This window comes from Chiloscyllium plagiosum, chromosome 12, assembly GCF_004010195.1.
Source record: "Chiloscyllium plagiosum isolate BGI_BamShark_2017 chromosome 12, ASM401019v2, whole genome shotgun sequence".
NCBI lineage: Eukaryota > Metazoa > Chordata > Chondrichthyes > Orectolobiformes > Hemiscylliidae > Chiloscyllium > Chiloscyllium plagiosum.
In genome coordinates, this window is record NC_057721.1 from 28,915,682 (window position 1) to 28,939,193 (window position 23,512).

Here is a 23,512-nt window from a genome sequence, read left to right on the forward strand (position 1 = left end):
TCTCTGAAACAGGGCCTTTTGCACTAGAGATAAGAAAATTACCAATGCACTACAAAAGCCCTTGATTTTTGGGGGGAACTAGAGTGCACTAAAAGCAATGTCAAGGCACTGTTCCTAATCAATGAAAAATGAGTTCACCCTGATGAACATCATTCACCTCCATTGGAAGCAAAGGTCTTGCTTCTCAGAAGAGAGAGCCATTGTAAAATATAAACCCATGCAATTCTTACCTTCTCCAAAGCTGGTGCAGTAACAGTTCCATCACAGTTTATTTGTCCAAAATTATGCTAAATTTGTATCATTTTAGGTCCAATTAAAAGACAATGGTTTTACAATTCCAATTATAATTTATCATGAGTGACCTTTGTACCACATATGCTAGGCCTAGCTGAGACAAGTCTTCAGCAACCCAACCTGTAAGATGGAGATCACCAACAAAAAGTATTTGAATATTTTAACAGCTTGCTTTCTGATTAGCCATGGTGAGCAGGACTGCTCATCCCAGCTCCCTAAAAAAACTACAGCCCCAATACTAGTCCAGGCTTTAAAGAAGTCTTTTGTTGTAGCCAATATAGTCTGAGACTCCTTTGGCTTAAATCTGGCAGAATTTAAGTGCATCCAGGAGGGTTTCTTGAAGCAATATGTAGTCCAATTAGGGGTGATTCTAGACCTTTATTGGGGAACAAGCCTGGCCAGGTAATTGAAGTTTCAGTGGGGGAGCACATTTCCATAACCTTTAAAATAGTTATGGACAAAGATAAGATTGGTCCTTGGGTGGAAGTGCTAATTTGGAGGAAGGCACATTACAATAGTATTAGGCAGGAACTGGACAAATTAGATCGGGGGTGGCTCTTTGAGGGTTAATCCAGTCTAAAGTCCAGTTAATCAGATTTCAGAACCAGGATGTTCCTGGAAGGATGAAAAATTAGGACGGCTAGATCCAGTAAAACTGGATGACAAAAGACATTGAAAGATTAGTTGAAAAGAAAAAGGAAGCCTATGTATGGTTTAGGAAACTGAAATCTGACAAAACACCTGAGGAATGTAAAAGAAACAGGATAGAACTTAAACAAGGAATTAGGAAGACTACAAAGGGCCATGAAATATCTTTGGCAAGTCAAACTAAGGAGAATCACAAAGAATTTTATATGAATGTTAGCAGCAAGAGGACAGCAAGAGAAAAGGTAGGTTCACTCAAACATAAAGGAGGAAATTTATGCATGGAGCCAGAAGAAGTGGGTGAAGTCCTTAATGAATACTTTGCATTAGTATTCACTAAAAAAAAGAGCACAGAAGATGTTAAGATTAGGAAGTGTCAAAATTGAGAAGGAGGAGCTGTTGGATATCATGAAAAACATTAAGATAATTAAGTCCCAGGGCCTGATGGAATGTAGCCCACAATAGTGGGGAGGGGCGTGCAAGAGAGAAGATTGCTGTGGCCTTTACAGAGATCTTTATATCCTTTGTAGCCACAGGCAAGGTCCCAGAACACTGGGGAATTACCAATGTTATTCCTTTGTTTAAGAAGAGGAACAGAGATAATCAGTTGTATGGAAATTATCAGAGAAGATTCTTAGGGACAGAACCTAATCAAATTTAGAAAAAAATAACTGAATTATTAGGGATAGTTAGCATAACTTTGTTGGGGGGAGGTCTTGTCTGCCAAATTTGATTGCATTTCTTTCAAGGAAGTGAGAAGGTGATTGATGAGGGTAGGTCAGTGGATGTTGTCTATATGCCTTTATTAAAAAGCACTTGACAAGATCCCTCATGGTCAGCTGATGCAGAAGATTAAGTCACATGGATTGATAGTGAGTTGGTAAGATTGATACACAATTAGATTGATCGTAGAAGACAACGGTTGGTGTGGAGAGTTTTTCTGACAGGACATCTGTGACCAGTGGTGTTCCACAAGGAACAGTGCTAGGAACTCTTAATTAGAAGTTATACAAATGACCTAAAAGAAAATGTAGATAATCTGATTAAAAGTTTGCAAAGTAAAAATTGATGGTGTTGAGAGTAGTGAGGAAAGGATATAGTGTCAAAGGGTACAGCAAGATATAGGTCAGTTGGAAAGTTGGGCAGAGAAGTGGCAGATGGAGTTCAATTCACACAAGTATGAGGTGATGTATTTTGGGAGGTTAAACACTAGAGGCAGGTATACAGTAAATAGCAGGACCCTTAGAAACATTGATATAGAGAGGGATCTTGGGGTGCAATCCCTATCTCCCTGAAAGTAGCAACACAAGTGGATAAGGTAGTAAAGAGAACATATGGCATGCTTGCCTTCATTCGTTGGGGCATTGGTGTAAAAGTTGGCAAATCATTTTGCAATTGTATAAGACCTTCGTCACACTGCATTTGGAATATTGTGTGCAGTTTTTGTTTCAACACCATTGGAAGGGTATCTAGGCCTTGGAGAGGGTGCAAAAGGGATTTACCACAATGTTGCCTGGGTTGGGGTCTATTAACTACAAAGAGAGTTTGGACAAACTTGGATTGTTTTTGCCAGACTGTAAGAGGCTGAGGAGTGATGTAATGGAAGTCTATAAAATTATGAGAGCCATGGATAGAGTGTGTAGTCAGAGCTTTTTCCCTGGGTGGAACTATCAAATACTATGGGGCATAGGTTTAAAGTGAAAGGGGAAAGGTTTAAACGAGATGTGTGAGGCAAGTTTTTTTATACAGAGGATGATAGGTGCCTGAAACATGCTCTCAGGGGAGGTGATAGAAGCAGATATAATAGCAAGCTTTAAGACACATTTATGAGACACATGAAAATAGAAGGAATACAGACCATGTGCAGGCAGATGGGATTAGTTTAGAATGGCATTATGGTTAGCAGAGACACAAAGGGCCAAATGGCCTGTTCTTGTGTTGTATAGTTTTATGTTCCATGTTCCAGGTACCACACAGGAGAACACAACATGATCAGAATTACAATTAAGTGTTGGAAATTGGATTAAAAGGTGTTTAGAAGAGAGGAAACAGAGACTAAATGGGTAAAAGTGTCTGGCAATGTCCATTATCATCCAATTGTGGGACCATATTCATTCACAATGAATATTGATGAATTGTGTATAAAAGTAGAGGTATCATTATCCAAGTGAGCAGACAAGATAGCAATTACAGAAACATGGCTCAGAGATGGACAGGACTGGCAGCTTAATATTCTAGTATACAAATGTTACAGGAAGGACAAAAAGGGAGGCAAGAGAGGAGGGGGAGTGGTGTTTTTGATAAGGGATAGCATTACAGCTGTACTGTGGGAGGATATTCCCGGAAATACATCCAGGGAAGTTATTTGGGTTGAACTGAGAAATAAGAAAGGGATGATCACCTTACTGGGATTGCATTATAGACCCCCAAATAGTCAGAGGGAAATTGAGAAACAAATTTGTAAGGAGATCTCAGTTATCTGTAAGAATAATAGGGTGATTTTGTTCGGGGATTTTAACTTTCCAAACACAGACTGGGACTGCCATAGTGTTAAGGGTTTAGATGGAGAGGAATTTGTTAAGTGTGTACAAGAAAATCTTTTGATTCAGTATGTGGATGCACCTACTAGTGAAGGTGCAAAACTTGACCTACTCTTGGGAAATAAGGCAGGGCAGGTGACTGAGGTGTCAGTGGGGAGAGCTCTTTGGGGCCAGCGACCATAATTCGATTAGTTTTAAAATAGTGATGGAAAAGGATAGACCAGATCTAAAAGTTGAAGTTCTAAATTGAAGAAAGACCAATTTTGATGGTTTAGGCAAGAACTTTCAAAAGCTGATTGGGGACACATGTTCGCAGGTAAAGGGATGGCTGGAAAATGGGAAGCCTTCAGAAATGAGATAATGAGAGTCCAGAGACAGTATATTCCTGTTAGGGTGAAAGGAAAGGCTGGGGTAGGTGTAGGGAATGCTGGATGACTAAGCAAATTGAGGGTTTGATTAGGGAAACAAAGGAAGCATATGTCAGGTGTAGACAGAATAGATTGAGTGAATCTTTAGAAGAGCACAGAGGCAGCAGGAGTACACTTAAGAGAGAAATTGGAGGGCAAAAAGGGGACATGAGATAGCTTTGGCAAATAGAGTTAAGGAGAATCCAAAGGGTTTTTATAAACACATTAAGGACAAAAGGGTAACTAAAGAGAGAATAGGCCCCTCAAAGATCAGCAAGGCAGCCTTTGTGTGGAGTCGCAGAAAATGGGGGAAATACTAAACGAGTATTTTGAATCAATGTTTACTGTGGGAAAGGACATGGAAGATACATAATGTAGGGAAATAAATGGTGATATCTTGAAAAATGTCCAAATTACAGTGGAGGAAGTGCTGGATGTCTTGAAACGCATAAAAGTGGATAAACCCCAGATCCTGATCAAGTGTACCCTACAACTCTGTGGGAAGAGCTGAAAATGTGTTGCTGTAAAAGCACAGCTGATCAGGCAGCATCCAAGGAGCAGGAGAATCGACGTTTCGGGCATAAGCTCTTCTTCAGGAACTCTGTGGGAAGCTAAGGAAGTGATTGCTGGGCCTCTTACTGGGATATTTGTATCACCGATAGTCACAGGTGAGGTGCCGGAAGACTGGAGGTTAGCTAACATGGTGCCACTGTTTAAGAAAGGTGGTAAGGACAAGCCAGGGAATTATCGACCAGTGAGGCTGATGTCAGTGGTGGGCAAGTTATTGGAAGGAATCCTGAGGGGTAGGATGTACATGTATTTGGAAAGTCAAGGACTGATTAGGGATAGGCAACATGGCTTTGTGCGTGGGAAATCATGTCTCACAAACTTGATTGAGTTTTTTGTAGAAGTAACAAAGAGGATTGATGAGGGCAGAGCGGTAGATGTGATCTATATGGACTTCAGTAAGGCATTTGACAAGGTTCCCCATGGGAGACTGGTTAGCAATGTTAGGTCTCATTGAATACAGTGAGAACTAGTCATTTAGATACAGGACTGGCTCAAAGGTAGAAGACAGAGGGTGGTGGTGAAAGGTTGTTTTTCATACTGGAGGCTTGTGACCAATGGAGTGCCACAAGGATCAGTGCTGGGTCCACTACTTTTCATCATTTACATAAATGATTTGGATGTGGGCGGCACGGTGGCTCTGTGCTTAGCACTGCTGCCTCACAGCACTGGGGTCTTGGGTTCGATTCCCACCTGTCTGTGGGAAGTTTGCACGTTCTCCCTGTGTCCGCGTGGGTTTCCTCTGGGTGCTCCGGTTTCCTCCCACAATCCAAAGATGTGCAGGTCAGGTGAATTGGCCATGCTAAATTGCCCACAGTGTTAGGTGCATTAGTCAGGAGTTAATATAGGGTAGGGAAATGGGTTTGGATGGGTTTCTCTTTGGAGGGTCGGTGTGGACTTGTTGGGCCAAAGGGCCTGTTTCCACACTGTAGAGAATCTAATCTAATCATATGAGGTATAGTTAGTAAGTTTGCAGATGACACCAAAATTGGAAGTGTAGTGGCCAGTGAAGAAGGTTACCTCAGATTCCAACGGGATCTTGATCAGATGGGCCAATGGGCTAAGAAGTGGCAGATGGAATTTAATTTAGATAAATGTGATGTGCTGCATTTTAGCAGGACTTCTAGATTTAATGGTAAGGTCCTAGAGAGTGTTGCTGAACAGAGACCTTGGAGTGCAGGTTCATAGCTCCTTGAAAGTGGAGTCACAGGTAGATAGGATAGTGAAGAAGATGTTTGGTGTACTTTCCTTTATTGGTCAGAGTATAGAGTACAGGAATTGGGAGGTCATGTTGCGGCTGTACAGGACATTGGTTAGGCCACTGTTGGAATATTACGTGCAGTTCTGGTCTCCTTCTTATCAGAAAGATGTTGTGAAACTTGAATCTGTTCAGAAAAGATTTACAAGGATATTGCCAGGGTTGGAGGATTTGAGCTATAGGGAGAAGGTGAATAGACTAGGGCTGTTTTCCATGGAGCGTCAGAGGCTGAGGGGTGACCTTATAGAGGTTTATAAAATTATGAGGGGGCATGGATAGGATAAATAGACAAAGTCTTTTCCCTATGATGGGTGAGTCCAGAACTAGGGGGCATAGGTTAAGGATGAGAGGGGAAAGATATAAAAGAGACCTGAGGGCAACTTGTTCATGCAGAGGGTGGTACGTATATGGAATGAGCTGCCAGAGGAAATGGTGGAGGCTAATACAATTGCAATATTTAAAAGGCATCTGGTTTGGTATATGAATAGGAAGGCTTTTCAGGGATATGGGCCGAGTGCTGGTGGGTGGGACTAGATTGTGTTGATATCTTGTCAGCATGGACGAGTTGGACCAAAGGGTCTGTTTCCGTGCTGTGCATCTCTATGACACTATGACAAGAATGGAATAAGAGGCACAATCAATAATTCAGGGTAACGGTTGAAGAAAACTGAAAAATCATGGACAGTGCTTGCCAAACTTTATTGAACTATGATCCCATTGCAAGGCTTGAAAATTCTCACCATTGGTGAAAACTGAGAAGTCTGATGGTTGGGGGAGAATACTTAGGAGGTTAATGAGTGGCAGAAAGAAGATGTGAGAGTGCAGGGAGAAGAGGGTGAAACTTGAGCTCATAGCTTACAACCCCAAAATTTCAGCTCACAATCCCACATGCAGTCTCAACCTAAAATTTTGGAATCCTGGCAAAGATCCAGAGTGGGCATCAATAGGTATTGTTAGTAGAATAGATGTTAACTCTGACTGAAAGCTAAAACATGAAAAGGATCCAGACACTGTGGACTGGATATCAAATGATGGACAGAGCTCTTGATCCTTTGTCCTCCATTCCGATATTTACCCTCTTCTGGCTCTATGCTTTGTGATTTCTAATTTTCCTTATCCTTTAACCTTCCCTGACCTCTGTTCTGTTCTAATTGTTCCTCCCCATGTTTTTAATAGGATAAAATCCATCAATTTTCCATTTCTCTTCAATCCTAAACAAGTTGTATTGGGCATGAAAGAAAATATAGCACAATTATTTATTAGGAAAGAAACAGTTCTATATTTATACCTCAACTAATAAGACAGAAACAAATTATCGAGTCATAAATCCCTTGCAGTTTGGGGGACCTTGCTGTGCACAATTGAGCTGGTATATTCTATCATGATAACAGATCATCACCCAAGGTCATCGATAGATGCATTGAACTTTAGTTTCAATGTTTTTTTAAAAAAGTAAGTGATTTAGCCAAAATGTCAATGGATATAAATGTAGTGTTTTCTGGAGAGAGAGAGAGAGAGAAAGACCATGGAATATCATTCCTGATGAAGTGTTAAGGAATTCCAAGGGGATGGAATTAAAAGGGAGAAAATGCATTACTAACTTGAACTGTAAGCTCTTGGGGGTTAACTCAGACTGTGAATGTGATGAAAGAAAAGTGCAGCAACCTGGGAGAGATATCTTTGTTTCTTCCCCTTTCACCATGGCAACCGTGAGGGCCCTTCATCCTACAGCACCCTTTCAATCATAATAACAGGGGTAAAAAGCCAATTCAGTCCTGGTCTGTATGTGCTAGTGGAAGACATTTTGCTAGTGAGGGTAGGTCCTTGTGTATATTAGCCTGGGTTTGAGCTTTAATGTGATGTGAAGATCACAGCTGAAGAGACATCCTACTGGTCACCTCTTTGATGCAGATAGAGGACTCCCTTGCTCTGAATGTTAGAAGTCAACTAGTCAACAAACCAATCAAGAGGAAACAGGACAAAGGAAGGGCTCTCTTGCTCTGAGTGCTGCTCGTCAGCCACTGTCAAAAAGAAACAGGATGAAAGGATTTCAATTAGCCTGTAGAGCTAAACATCTCAAACCTAACTGTTCAACGGCCAACATCACACCATGTATTCCTTACTGACCTGTATATCTATTAGCTTTCATTTTTGTTTGGACTCACTTCTCATTTCTAATCTGTGTATGTATATTGTGTCATTATTTACTCTCACATTTTAGCAACTAATGCACTCACTCTTCTGTTAACTTAAGAAAACCTGATTAAAATAGGTCCTTTTAAAATATATATTCATTTGGTCTGATAGAAACATATCTACATGGGAAAGATCCTTTGTAAATTAACCCTTTTATGATCAACTGAATACGTGGGTGAAAAAGATGAGGAAACACTTCATCCCTCATCAGGGTGCTTGACAATTTGATGTATCCCATCTAGAAACATGATAATGTTGGGTGCTCCCCTAGAGGTCTGGTTGTAACAAACTGTGGCCTTTTCTGGAATCTGCTCATTACAATTGTCTATGTTACAATAATAGCAATACAATAGAGCATAACTGTTTTGGGGATACTCCCATATATAACTCCTGGAGCTGTGAAAAGGTGGTGCCTGTTAACTATTAGACCACAATTTAAAATAAATTTATTTGATCTTATTAACAGGCACAAAACTAGTGTCAGGTGAAAGTTATACAAGTACATGCATAAGGAATACATGCATATGTATTCAATTTTTTAATCTGAAGTTTGTAGAGTGAATGAAATCTGCTCACTTGACACTAAGTTCACACATTATTGCTGTATATGAAAGTGAATAACAATCAGACAATATTATTTACTTTAATTTGGCATGTCTTCATTACAGAACTTAATAATGCAAACGTACGAACTTTAATACCTCATCTATTTGATTTGGCATTATCAGATAACTCCTGTGAACACATCATTCAGTGAAGGAATATATAATTAGTGCACCTGATTTCAACAATAGTCTTTTTTAAAAATGCTGCTAATTTTGTTGAAAATAGATAGATCTAATAATGTTTTCTCCCAAAAATAAATTCTGCAAAATAGATTATTTGCATATCAGCAATTGTTTCAGTACCTCAGATTCACGTTTCGCTTACTAGAAATTAATCTTCATGCATGAAAAGATTTGCTTTTGAACTAGGCTTAATATACAAATAATCAGTCTCACAGTATGCTACAATTTGCCATTGAGAAAAGAATATGGTTTCAAAGTGAAAATGAGAATTACAGCATTTTCAGGTAACAAGTATATGCAGTATTTCTTAGAACTTGTTTTCTGCTACGTGCTGGTTTGTAGGTTTCTGAAACTTGTGTAATTTATAAACGCTGTTTTTCATTAAGTTCATTGTGGTTTAAAAGTAAACTCTCTCATTACACATTAATTACATGTGAATAACTTCATAAGTAAAAACAAAATACACAAACGAGGACTTGGAACAAAATGAGAAATTAATATCATGCTATTTGAGGAAGTAAATGTTTGCCAACTGAACAGGTTGATTATAAAAAAAGATTGATTTGACCAGTATAGAAAATGCTGTGTGCACCAATGTACTAGTTACAATAGACTGTGTAGCACTGGGATTTTTAGAATCAACCTGTTATTACATACCTTTGGAGCAAGTGGGACTTTGCCTCGGAGATGTGGAGACCGTACCACTGCACCCAAGAGCACAGAATAGGCTTCATTATCAGATATTTTCTAAATTAATTTGTTCAGAGATGTTAATAGACATCTCTAGAGCTGGTAGGACTTGAACTTGGGCCTCCTGGTTAGTTGTGACACTAGGAGAAAGTGAGTACTGCATCCTTCACCAGGATGAAGAAGGGCTTATGCCTGAAATGTCAACTCTCCTACTCCTTGGATGCTGCTTGACCTGCTTTGCTTTTCCAGCGCCACACTTTTCAACTCTAGTTGTGATACTATTCTGACAAGAGCCCTTCAATTTTAACAACAGCTGGAACGACATGAAGTTCAGATTAATTGTGATAGCTGTAGTAAATGGGCACATTTAAGAGATGAAATAAGGCAATCTCAACTTCTTTGATCCAAACTAAACATCCTTTCCTTAGAACTACTAGTCTATGCTACACCAGCATTTACTAATGTAGGTGTCAACACTCAGGTTTGCTACCATATTTGCCTCCTTCTTCCCTTTCCCCACTGTTCAGTGATATATTGCCAGGCAGCTGCAAGAGTGGACCAGAATACAGTTAATGAGAACTGAGGAGAGACCTCCTTTAAGTATTATTTGTTCCTCCAGTCAGGGTCTTCAGTTGATGACATCTTTGATCCCTCCAGGTCTGTCTAAGCTTTCTCCTTCTTCCTCAAAATTGATTGCATTCAGCACTGTGAGATTCTAAACAGAAGCAATGAGTAGTCTCTGGCCTGCCATTATTCTGTTTGGAGTTTGGTATGGAAACAAAATAACTCTAGGTCCAGAAATTGCCACCAAAATGTTGGATTTGATCTGCACACTTCCTCCAGATTTATTCAGGTGTGACATTCAGTGAGTGATACCATGATGCTAAATACCCAAAATCCTTCATTTGTGGATGAAGATTCATCAGATGTCATTACAGTGCGTGTTGTAGCTGAGGTGACATTTACTTTTTGCATTTTTACTTGGATTATATCTTCATTTGATGATGTAAAAGCCCTTCACATAGCCATTTCAATCAGAGCTAAATCATAAGCAAAGCCAAAGACTCTTTGGCTCTTGTTGAGTTTCTCTAAAATTGTGTGAAATTGGTGAATAGTCTAGACTATACTTCAGATCTATATCTGATATAGTCAAAATGGGTACAGCAAATACAGAAATGAAGGTGGTGGTAACATAGTGGTAATGTCACTGCTCTAGTAATCCAGAACTCCAGGCTCATGTTAGAGGAATATTGGTTTGAATTTCGCAATGGCAAATAATAACATTTGAATTCAACACATCTGAAATTGAAAGCTAGCCTAGTAGTGGCCATGCAACCATCGTTATAAAGACTCATCTAATTCACTAGTGTCCTTTATGGAAGAAAACCTGTTATCCTTATCTGCTCTGTGACCTATGTGTGACTCCAGATGCGAAGAAATATAGTTGACCTTGAACTGCCTACCAAACCATGCAGTTCAAGGGCATCCCATCAATAAAATTTCTAAAAACTGCTAAAGTGGATTTATTTATGGCATGTGTTTACCTCCACATATTTGTTCTGCATTCACTGTGTCCAGATATCCATTATATACAGGAACAGGAAACGTTTTCCCCATTGAAGTCATGAAAATTGTGAATCTAAACAAATTTTTGAGTTGTCCGAGAAGCCAAAATGAAGACTGAGAAACTGTCAATGACAGATCATCAACCCTTTCCATGAACAGGATGTTTTACACTCTCATAGTTTCAGCTTCTGTTTTGGTACCATTTGAGAGGTTTTGGTTCTCTTGTGCTTTTATTGGGGGTTGCATTTCATCTATTTGTTGTTGATTGTATTTTCTCCGATAGTAGATTCGTGATAACAAAGTGATAATGAACATCTCCATAATGAGAAGCTGCTGGTTCATATCTGGAAGAGATAGATCTATAATGAGCTAGTTGAATGACTAATCTGTCAAAAGATTTATTTAATTTTGACACAGGTTACCTAGGCCACTTGTGCAGAAGTATAAATAATTCTCAGCAGAACCTCACAAATTGCTCTATCAGTAGCAAGCACAGATTTCAGCATAAGATAGTGTTACAATCCTATTTCTGATCTGACATTAAGGCCAAAGAGGCTCTGTACCTGTAACCAAACCTTTATTTGCATGAAAGAAGAGTCAAATAAATGTTTTATATGTATACTTTAAGCAGGCCTGCACCATAAGAAAAACTAAATTACTCTGTTTGTAAGGTATGTATTTTTTTTCCTAAGCACATTGCATCCCTAAGGAATATAGGTATACACTGGGTTAGTAAGATACCACCTAAATTATCTTGATAAGTAGTAAGTACAAGCTGTTTCCTCAACCAGATAGTAAAGGAAGTCTGTCATATAGGATTTGTTCAGTCCATCATCAAAGCTGTTCTTTGACTGAGTGCCAATGATAGATCTCTGAGTAACAAAGGCTAGAGATAATACTGATGTGGACAATCAGAAACCTTTTTTGAAAATGGTTTGCAGGCACATTTCTCAGATTTAAATCCAAACAGTACAATATTTTTTCAATTTAAAAGATATAGTACATTTCAAATAAAATATTATTTTAAAAAACATACATCCTCCTCTGGCAGTGGGTGAAAGTGGAGGTGCACAGGCGATGCCACCTGACAGTGCTGTTATGTTGATAATGGCAGCTTGGAGTTGAGTGAGAATGAATGAAATCTGCATATATAATACAAAATTAAAGCATCAAGTAAGACAAACATCTTGAGAATTAGACATGCATTTCAACAAATTTCTTGAGGTTGACAATTTGATGTCCCAAGGTGATGAGACAATTAATTAACTGATGAAGGAATTGATTTGACAAACACAGGTTGAATGTTATAAGTTTCAGGCCTGTCAAATTATCTCCAAGGTACAAGTGTCAATCATGTAAACAGACCACATGACTTACATTGTTTAAATATATGTTGGTCATTTGCTTCAATGGTCCACATTGCATATACTTATCAGTTAACACTTATCCTCATGCACACTTTGCCAAACTTTTAAAAGATGGGGTAAAATATTTGATGAGACAAGATTAGAAATGAATTGGTAGGGTGAAAAGTGTAGATGTGCAAATGTAAAGTGTACATGATTGTAGAAAATACCAGTCAAGGAAAATTACAGTTAATACAAAGTTAGAATTATTGCTAAGGAGGCCATTCAGCTCATGAAGTCCACAAAGGCTCCTGAGAAAATAATCTGCTCACTGATACTCAGTTGGATTCTGCAAGGGCCACACAGCTCCTGACTTCATTACAGCCTTGGTTTAAACATGGACAAAAGAGCTGAACTCCAGAGGCGAGGTGTAAGTGACTGCCCTTGATATCAACAAAACAAAAACAGAAATGGCAGGAAAGATGCAGCAGGTCTGGAAGCATCTGTAGTCATACATTAGAGTTAACATTTTGGGTTTAGTGACCTTTCCTTAGGACTCTTGACATCAAGGTAGCATTCACCTGAGTAGGGCATCAGAAAGCGCGAGCAAACTGAAATCAATGACAATCAAGAACTCTCTACTGGTTAAAATCATACCTAGCACAAAGAAAGATTGTGTAGTTATTGGGATGTCAATCCTCTCAACCCCAGAATATCAGAGCAGAATTCCTCAGGGTAGTGTCTGATATTCAATCATCTTCATCTGCTTCAATGACCTTCCCTTGATCATAAAGTCTGCTATGGGAATGTTCACTACTGATTGTACAATGTTCAGCACTATCCATGTTCACGTGCAATAAGACATGGACAACATCCAGGTTTGGATTGATAGTGGCAAGTAAATTCATAATAATTAATTACATCTCCAACAAGAGAGAACTTAACCATCACCTCTTCATGTTCAATGACATGACCATCATCGAATCCCCCACTATCAAGGTCCTGGGGATTACCATTGACTAGAAACTGAACTAGACCAGCTATATAGATACCATGGGTACAAGAGTATATCTGAGGCTAGGGATCCTGCGTCAAATAACTTACTCTCTGTCTCTGCAAATCCTGTCCATCATCCACAAAGCACAAGTCAGGAGTGTAAGCGAATATCCTCACTTGTCTGGATGATTGTAGCTTCAACACGACTCAAGGAGCTTGACCCCATGCAAGTCAAAACACCAAGCTTGATTGGTACCTCAACAATATTCACTCCCTCCACGACAAATGCGCATAGCAGCAATGTATACTATTTACAAGGTGCACTTCAGTAATTCACCAAAGCTCCTTTGACAGCACCTTGCAAACCTCTACCACCTAAAAGGAAAGGAGTTCCAGTTGCAGGGCAGCACCACAACCTGCAAGAACCCATACAAGTCACAAATTACCCTTTCTTGCAAATATATCGCCAATCTTTCACTGTTGTTGGGTTAATATCCTGGAACACCTTTCCGAACAGCAGTATATATGCACCTACACCCAATGGACTGGAGCAGTTCAAGAAAGCAGTGCATTATTATCTCCAGGGCAATTAGGGACATTAATAAATGCTGGCCTAGCAAATAGTGACTACATTCATGAATGAACAAAATAAAGCCCCACGCTGACTCTCGGAACAGCAATCCAGTCAGTTCCATTTTGAGCTTTATCCCTAAAGCCCTGCAAGTTGATTTCCCTCAAGGGTTCATCCCTTAAGGCACGGTGGCTCAGTGGTTAGCACTGCAGCTTCATAGCATCTGCGATCAAGGTTCAATTCCAGCCTTGGGCAACTGTCTGTGTGGAATTTGCACATTATCTCTGTGTCTGTGTGGATTTCCTCTCACAATCCAAAGATATGCAGATCAGGTGAATTGGCCATATTAAATTCCCCATAATGTCTGGTGCGTTAGTCAGAGGGTGATGGGTTGGTGTGGAATTGTTGGGCTGAAGGGCTTGTTTCCACACTGTAGGGAATCTAATCTAATATCCATTTGAAATTATTGTTCATTTCTACTGCCACAAACATAGTAGCAAGAGTCCAGGTCATTAATACTTGTTCCATATAAATGTTCTCCCTCACATTCTCCCCTTGCATCACTTGCTCAAAACATTAAATCTGTGTTCATTAGCTAATGAGAACTATTTTCTTTATTTTTATCTACCTTATCTGTCATAATCTTGTACAATTCTATCAAATCTCCTCTCAACCTCCTTTGTTCCAAACAGAACAATATCTTCTCCAAGCTAATATTTTAGCTAAAATTTCTCATCCCTGGCATCATTTTAGTAAATCTCCTCCGCACCCTCTCACAGATTCTTATATCCAAAGCCATCTCTGGTGGGGAATAACAATACTCCCTCTAAGCCAACATGACTGAGCACATGTGCAGACGCTCCAATGTTCCATGAATGGCAACTGTGGATGGCACACCAATCACAGCATTGTCTTCCAGCTCCAGGCCCACGCAGCCTGGTAAGAAAATTAGAGGGAATATCAGCGTGCAAATATTATGGTAAATCAGACTCTGCAGGAACCCCATTCCCCAGGGCAATAGACACAATAGAGCTTATGCTATGCCCCACACTGTGGCTCTGAAATTTTTGCTTCCATCCTGCAAATGAAGGTCTACAGGTTATAAATCTGTGCAGCTACTTTGCATTAATAATGTCACGTCACCTTCAAACTAAACTGGAAAGGAACAAATGCCACTCACTAATTCTGAAGTCACTCCACCCTGGTTTCTGGTTTCTCCCATGTGCCTATGGGCCCAGAGCAGGTCCACTAAAGATGGTGTCCTAGGATGATCAACCTGATTTGCCTTTCTCCAGGGAGTGTTCTGATTGTATCCTCCATAGATGCTGTGATCAGAACTGCACTTATTACACCAAATGCGAATTACCCAGAGTTTTACAAAGCTTAAGCATAACTTCCTTGCTGTGGCACTCAATCCCCCAATTTACAAAGCCCTAGATCCCATATAGTTTGCTAATTATTCTCTCAGTAAATCCTGTCATTTACAAAGATGAATCTACATGAGTCCTCTGGTCTCTCCATCCCTGCACACTCTGAAGAACTGTGCCATTGAGAACATATTGCCTTTCATTATTGCTTCTGCTAAAATACACTCCTTCACACTTTATTAAATTCCCTCTGCCATTTGTTTCTATTTCCTGTGATTGCAGCGTAGAAAGTATCAGCTTGCCAATGTTGTTGAAGCTATCCTTAGCAGTTTGACGAATGGTATTTGACATGTTAAACATCTGTTTATAAAGAAAGGACATCTTTGGCTACAGGTATTGAATCTGCCTTTGGAAATTCCAGGAGAGTTTAAAAGTTTTTTTTTCCCCTGAGTCTACAGTTCCTGGACAGGACTGAGTATTTCTACATCAAGTTAGTAAAAGAATCTCCGTGGACTTTCACCACATAAAAAAATGTAACAGGCTCAATTAACTAAAGTTTACAATGGTGAATTATTTACATTGATGGATAAAAAAATAACTTGTACTGATGTCTATATAAATAAATCACACCATTTTATCACTGCTATCATGGGCTGACAGTGCATTATTTTCTACCTTCAGAAGTGCAGTATAGAACATTTGGACAACCTCTAGTGAAAACAAGTGAATTTCGCAGTAATTGTTATCCTGTTTGCTACATCCTATCGATGCTGAACACAAGATCATTCATTTCTGTCTGTAGGATGTGTGCCTGGGTATGGATAATGTATTTTTTTAAAGTGAAGAAGAGTAAAAGGGAACCAATAATTGGAGCACTCATCTTGTTTTACATAGTATTTTAAAAATTAGTATTCTGTAACTTAATTTATTTTCTTCATCAATATGATATGAAATATGCCCAGCAATGTGGACAAGGAACAGGAGTATGTGACTCGGCCTTCACGCTTGCTCCATCATTCAATATGCCCATGGCTGATCAGATTTTAACCTCAACTCTACATTCCTGCATATCCCCGATAATCTTTCATCCCCTTGGTAATTAAGAATCTATCTACCTCTTCCTTCAAGATCCTACATCCACTGTATTTGAGGAAAGGAATTCCAAAGACTCTGAACCCTCAGAGAAAAAATGTTTCCTCATTTCTATTTTAAATGGGGATGCCCTTATTTTAAAAGTACAACCCCTAGATTCTCCCTTAAGAGAAAATATCCTTTCAACATCTACCCAGTCAAGTTCCGTCAGGATCTTATATGTTTCAATGAAGTCACCTCATTACTCTTCTAAACTCCAGAGGATACAGGCCTAGCCTGTCCACACTTTCCTTATAAGACAATCTGCTCATTCCAGTATTAGAGTCGAGAGTGTGGTACTGGAAAAACACAGCCGGTCAGGCAGCATCCAAGGAGCAGCAGAATTGACGTTTCGAGCATAAGCCCTTCATCAGGAGCGAGGCTTGTGGGCCAGCGGGGTGGAGAAATAAATGGGAGGAGGGTGGGGCTGGGGCTGAGGTAAGGTAGCTAAGAGTACAATAGGTAGATGAAGGTGGAGGCAATACGTCAGAGAGGAGGGTGGAGTGGATAGGTGGGAAGGAAGATGGACAGGTAGGACAGGTCATGATGGCGGTGCCGAGTTGGAAGGTTGGATCTGGGATAAGGTGGGGGGAGGGGAAATGAGGAAACTGGTGAAATCCACATTGATGCCCTGGGCTTGGAGGGTCCCAGGAAAATGGGGTGTTTTTCCTCCAGGCATTGGGTAGTTAAGGTGTAGCAATGGAAGAGGCCCAGGACCTGTATGTCCTTGGTGGAGTGGGAGGGGAAGTGCTTGACCATGGGGCGGTAGATTGGTTTTTGCGGGTATCCAGAGATGTTTTCAAAAGCGCTCTGCAAGTAGGCGTCCTGTCTCCCCAGTGTAGAGGAGACCGCAATGGGAGCAATGGACACAATAAATGAAGTGCAGGTAAAATTCTGATGGATTTGGAAGGCTTCTTTGGGGCCTTGGATGGAGGTGAAGGCACAAGTGTAGGCGTAGGCTTTGCAATTTCTGCGGTGGCAGGGGAAGGCCTTAGGTGAGGAGGGTGGGTTGGTGGGGGGTGTGGACCTGACAAGAAAGTTGTGGAGAGAATGGTCGTTACAGAACGCAGATAGGAGTGGGGAGGGAAATATATCTCTGGTGGTGGAGTCCATTTGTAGGTAGTGGAAATGGTGGGGGATGATGCGATATACAAGGAGGTTGATGGGGTGGAAGGTGAGGACTGGGGGACCATCCAACCCCATCACTCCGTGGCCAAACTCTTCAGCTTCCCCCTCCTACTCCACCAAGGACATGCAGGTCCTGGGCCTCCTCCATCGCCACACCTTAATCACACAGCACCTGGAGGAAGAACGCTTCATCTTCTGCCTTGGACCCTCCAACCAAAACGCATCAATGTGGACTTCACCAGTTTCCTCATTTCCCCTCCCTCTATCTTATCCCAGATTCAATCTTCCAACTCGACACTGCCTTCTTGACCTGTCCTACTCTTCATCTTCCTTCCTGCCTATCTGCTCCACCCTCCTCTCCAACCGAGCACCATGACTCCCACCTTCATCTACCTATCTCACTCCCAGCTACTTCCCCCTGCACCCCCCCAGTACCACCCCCACCCTCACCCCCTCCCACTTACTTCTCCACTCCCTTGGCTTACAAGCCTCAATCCTGATGAAGGACTTTTGCTTGAAACATCAATTCTCCTGCTTCTCGGATGCTGGCTGACCTACTGTGCTTTTCCAACACCAGACTCTCGCCATTGATCCCCAGCATCTGCAGTCCTTTCTCCTCGTTCCAGTATTAGTCTAGTAAACCTTCTCTGCACTGCTTCCAAAGCATTAATATCCTTCTGGAAGGTTTGTGACTAATACTGTATACAACAATAATAATCCAAATACAGTCTCACCAATGCCTTGTAAAACTGAAGCATAACCTCCCTACTCATGTCGTCAATTGCCCTCACAATGAACAAATGTTCAACTTGGTAATTAGCTTTCTTAAAGCGAATACAGAGGTCTAAATTTTCCTCTCCATTAAGTGGAATAGGCAAGGTTGAGAAAATTGGGAAAATATGAAGGAAATGGAAAATTCAGATTTTCACATTGAGAAAAAAATTCCAATTTTCCCCTTCAGGTTTAAGTAGCAAGTTCTGCATCTTGCCAATGAGCAGCAACTACCTTAGTTCCATGCATTTGCACCTAAACTGAACTTGCCTCACTTTCACCTGGATTTGCCTCATTTCCATGCAGCTGCTAATTATTCTTTCCATCCTTGAGCTACTAGACAACATCAACCCTGACCCATGAAAGTTAGAGTGGCAGATAATCTGGTCGTAACAACTCATCAATTGCTTTTCTAAGCTTTCATCCAACTCTGTCTTCATAATATCCCTGTGTACTCCACGGACACTATCCTCTTCCACCCTTCAACTAAGCAAATCGCATTGCGAAATGTCCAGCCTCACCACATCACCAGGGCTTGCTCCTGGATCAACTCAAAGGCCACTTCAGGACTCCACTTTGGAGTGTAAGGTCACCTACAACTTGCATGTTTGTGTCAGGTTGCTTTACACACAGGGATACGTGCATAACATACATCTACATGGGATGTATCTTATGGCTTTTCCCTTCATTTCTAAATGCTCACTCGGTTTGCACTTACATGGAGGCTGTCAGAATCCGTGGCATGCTTTGCTTTTTAGCCTATAGGAAGATGCAGTACCTTGGAATCATATTCATAGAGATGTGCAGCACAGAAACAGACCCTTTGGTCCAACTCGTCCATGCTAACCAGATATCCTAAATTAATCTAGGCCCATTTGCCAGCACTTGGCCCATATCCCTCTAAATCCTTCCTATACATATACCCATCCAGATTCCTTTTAAATGTTGTAATTGTGCCAGCCTCCACCACTTCCACTGGCAATTCATTCCATACATGCACCACCGTCTGCGTGAAAAAAGTGCCCGAGGTTCCTTCTAAATCTTCCCCCTCACACTCAATCTATGCGCTCTGGTTCTGAACTCCTTCACCCCAGGGAAAAGATCTTGTGTATTTACCCCATCCACACCCTCATGATTTTACAAACCTCGATAAGGTCATCCCTCAGCCTTTAATGCTCCAGGGAAAACATTCCCAGCCTATTCAGCCTCTCCCTTTCACTCAAACCCTCCAACCCTGGCAACATATGTGTAAATCTTTTCTGAACCCTTTCAAGTTCATGTGGGGGGACCTAGAATCAGGGGATGTAGAGTCAGTATGGTTAGAGCTGAGAAATTCTAAGGGTAAAAAGACCCCCTTGGAAGCTATCTACAGGCCCCCAAACAGTAGTCTGGATGTCGGATGTAAGTTGAATCAGGAGCTGAAATTGGCCTGTCGCAAAGATATTACTACAGTTGTTATGGGGGATTTCAACATGCAGGTAGACTGGGAGAATCAGGATGGGATTGGACCTCAAGAAAGAGACTTTGTGGAGTGCCTCTGAGATGGATTCTTAGAACAGCTGGTGCTGGAGCCGACCAGGGAGAAAGCAATTCTGGATCTGGTGTTGTGCAACAAACTGTACTTGATCAGGGATCTTGAAGTAAAGGAGCCATTAGGAGGTAGTGACCACAATACAATAAGCTTTAATCTGCAGTTTGAAAGGGAGAGGATAGAATCGAAGTGACAATATTTCAGTTGAATAAGGGGAACTATGGAGCTATGAGGGAGGAGCTGGCCAAAGTTCAATGGTGCAATACCTTAGCAGGGATGGCAGTGGAACAACAATGGCAGGTATTTCTGGGAATAATGCAGAAGATGCAGGATCAGTTCATTCCAAAAAGGAAGAAAGATCCTAAGGGGAGGCAGGGGTGGACGTGGCTGACGAGGGAAGTTAAGGACCATATAAAGACAAAAGGGAAAAAGTATAACATAGCAAAGATGAGTGGGAAATCGGAGGACTGGGAAGCTTTTAAAGAACAACAGAGGATAACTAAAAAGGAAATACGCAAAGAAAAAATAAGGTATGATGGTAAACTGGCCAAAAATAGAAAGGAGGATAGTAAAGGCTTTTTTAGGTATGTGAAAAGAAAAAAAATGGTTAAGACTAAAATTGGGCCCTTGAAAACAGAAACGGGTGAATTTATTACGGGGAACAAAGAAATGGCAGAAGAGTTGAATTGGTACTTTAGATCTGTCTTCACTGGGGAAGACCCAGCAATCTCCCAGATGTAATAGTGGCTGAAAGATCTGAACTGAAGGGAATTTATCTTCGGCAGGAAATGGTGTTGGAGACACTGTTGGTCTGAAGGCTGATAAGTCCCCGGGGCCTGATAGGAGGTGGCTCTAGAAATCGTGGATGCATTGGTAATCATTTTCAAATGTTCGATAGATTCAGGATCAGTTCCTGCGGATTGGAGGGTGGCTAATGTTGTCCACTTTTTAAGAAAGGAGGGAGAGAGTAAACAGAGAATTATAGACCAGTTAGTCTGACCTCAGCGGTGGGAAAAATGCTGGAGTCAATTATAAAGGACGAAATTACAACACGGGGAACAAAGAAATGGCAGAAGAGTTGAATTGGTACTTCACTGTGTTCACTGGGGAAGACATGAGCAATCTCCCTGAGGTAACAGTGGCTGAAGGACCTGAACTGAAGGGAATTTATATTTGCCAGGAATTGGTGTTGGACAGACTGTTAGGTCTGAAGGCTGATAAGTCCCTGGGACCTGATGGTCTGCATCCCAGGGTACTGAAGGAGGTGGCTGTAGAAATCGTGGATGCATTGGTGGTCATTTTCCAATGTTCTATAGATTCAGGATCAGTTCCTGCGGATTGGAGGGTGGCTAATGTTGTCCCACTTTTTAAGAAAGGATGGAGAGAGAAAACAGAGAATTATTGACCAGTTAGTCTGAACTCAGTGGTGGGAAAATTGCTGGAGTCAATTGTAAAGGATGAAATTATGACACATCTGGATAGCAGTAACAGGATAGGTCAGAGTCAGCATGGATTTATGAAGGGGAAATCATGCTTGACTAATCTTCTGGAATTTTTTGAGGATGTAACTCTGAAGATGGACAAGGGAGATCCAGTGGATGTAGTATACCTGGACTTTCAGAAAGCCTTTGATAAAGTCCCACATAGGAGGTTAGTGTGCAAAATTAGGGCGCATGGTATTGGGGGCAAAATACTGACATGGATTGAAAACTGGTTTGCTGACAGGAAACAAAGAGTAGTGATAAACGGCTCCCTTTTGAATGGCAGGCAGTGACCAGTGGTGTGCCGCAGGGATCAGTGCTGGGACCGCAGCTTTTTACAATATATATTAATGATATAGAAGATGGTATTAGTAATAACAGGGTGAAATGTGGCAGGGTGAAATGTGTGTAGGATGTTAGGAGATTACAAGGTGACCTGGACAGATTAGGTGAGTGGTCAGATGCATGGCAGATGTAGTTTAATGTGGATAAATGTATGGTTATCCACTTTGGTGGCAAGAACAGGAAGGCAGATTACTACCTAAATGGAGTCAAGTTAGGTAAAGGGGCAGCACAACAAGATCTATGTGTTCTTGTACATCAGTCAATGAAAGCAAGCATGCAGGTACAGCAGGCAGTGAAGAAAGCTAATAGCATGCTGGCCTTCATAACAAGAGGAATTGAATATAGAAGCAAAGAGGTCCCTCTGCAGCTGTACAGGGGCCTGGTGAGACCGCACCTGGAATATTGTGCGCTGTTTTGGTCTCCAAATTTGAGGAAAGACATTCTGGCTATTGAGGGAGTGCAGCGTAGGTTCACGAGATCAATTCCCGGAATGGTGGGACTATTTTACGTTGAAAGACTGGAGCGACTGGGCTTGTATACCCTTGAGTTTTGAAGGCTGAGAGGGGATCTGATTGAGTCATATAAGATTATTAAAGGATTGGACACTCTGGAGGCAGGAAGCATTGTTTCCGCTGATGGGTAAGTCCCGAACCAGAGGACACAGTTTAAAATTAAGGGGTAGGCCACTTAGAACAGAGTTGAGGAGAATCCCCTTCAGCTAGAGAGTGGTGGGTGTATGGAATGCTCTGCCTCAGAAGGCTGTGGAGGCCAAGTCTCTGGATACTTTCAAGAAAGAGTTGGATAGACCTCTTAAGGATAGTGGAATCAAGGGTTATGGGGACAAGGCAGGAACAGGATACTGATTGAGGATGATCAGCCATGATCATAATGAATGGTGGTGCTGGCTTGAATGGCAGAATGACCTACTCCTGCACCTATTGTCTATTATTGGAAATTTGAGAACTCAATGTTGAATCCTCTGGGCTGTAGGTTGCCTCGGCAGAAGATGAGGTGATGTTCCTCCAATTTCCGGTTTGCTTCGTTATGGCAATGGAGGAGACCAAGGATGGTAATGTTGGAAAGGGAGTGGGATGGGGAATTAAAATGGGCAGTGACTGGGAAGTCTGGTTGGCCCCTACGGGCCCAGCTGAGATGCTCGGTGAACCATTCCTTAAGTTTAGGTTTGGTCTCCCCGATGTAGAGAAGACCACATTGGGAGCACCTGATGCAGTAAACTAGGTTGAAGGAGAGGCAGGTGAACGTCTGTCTCACCTGGAAGGACTGTTTGGGGCCTTGGATGGGTGTGAGGGGGGTGGTGTATTAGCCAGTTTTGCATCTTTTCCGGTTGCAGGGGAAGGCACCTATGGATTCGGGTAGGGTTGGTGGGGAAAGTGGTGCAAACCAAGGACTGTCAAAGGGAATGGTTCTTGCAGAAGGCAGAGAGGGATGGAAAGGGGAAGATGGTCTTGGTGGTGGGGTCTAGTTGGAGTTGGCAGAAATGCTTAAGAATGATGCATTGGATGCAGAGACTGGTGGAGTGGTAGGTGAGGACAAGGGGGACCCTGTTGGTTTAGCATCCTTTGCCAGTCAGCAGAAAGATCCTATTCTACTACCCTATTCACCAATAACCCTTCTGGTCCCTGTTGACAAAACTTACAATGAGCACATAGCTTCCTATTCTCAGTAAGTCCTTAGTAATAACAGTGGCTCTCCGAATTGTGAAGGGTAGTTCACACTTTGAAGTGGTGTACAGCTTAGGTTGAAATATATTGCCAGTGGCGTGCATTTGACAAAGTCCTGGCAGCAATGACAGCTTCCACCTCTCCTGTTGCATTCCATGACACAGGTGTTGATGAGTCTATTTGTATAATTAATAAGCTGAACAGCAGGAAAT

The 23,512-nt window shown here is 41.4% G+C and overlaps 1 protein-coding gene across 2 annotated transcripts in view; it reads right to left on the reverse strand.

Annotated features, from left to right (window-relative positions):
• Positions 1 to 9,867: 9,867 nt before the first annotated feature.
• LOC122555549 (organic solute transporter subunit alpha-like) overlaps positions 9,868 to 23,512 on the reverse strand; it is a 31,027-nt gene continuing 17,382 nt past the window's right edge. For both annotated transcript variants that reach the window (XM_043701574.1, XM_043701575.1), the window contains exons 7-8: positions 11,988 to 12,093; positions 9,868 to 11,295 (exon numbers count right to left, since the gene is read on the reverse strand). In XM_043701574.1, coding sequence (XP_043557509.1) covers positions 11,117 to 11,295; positions 11,988 to 12,093 — 285 coding nt within the window. In that variant the 3' untranslated portion in view covers positions 9,868 to 11,116. The remainder of the gene's footprint in view (positions 11,296 to 11,987; positions 12,094 to 23,512) is intronic.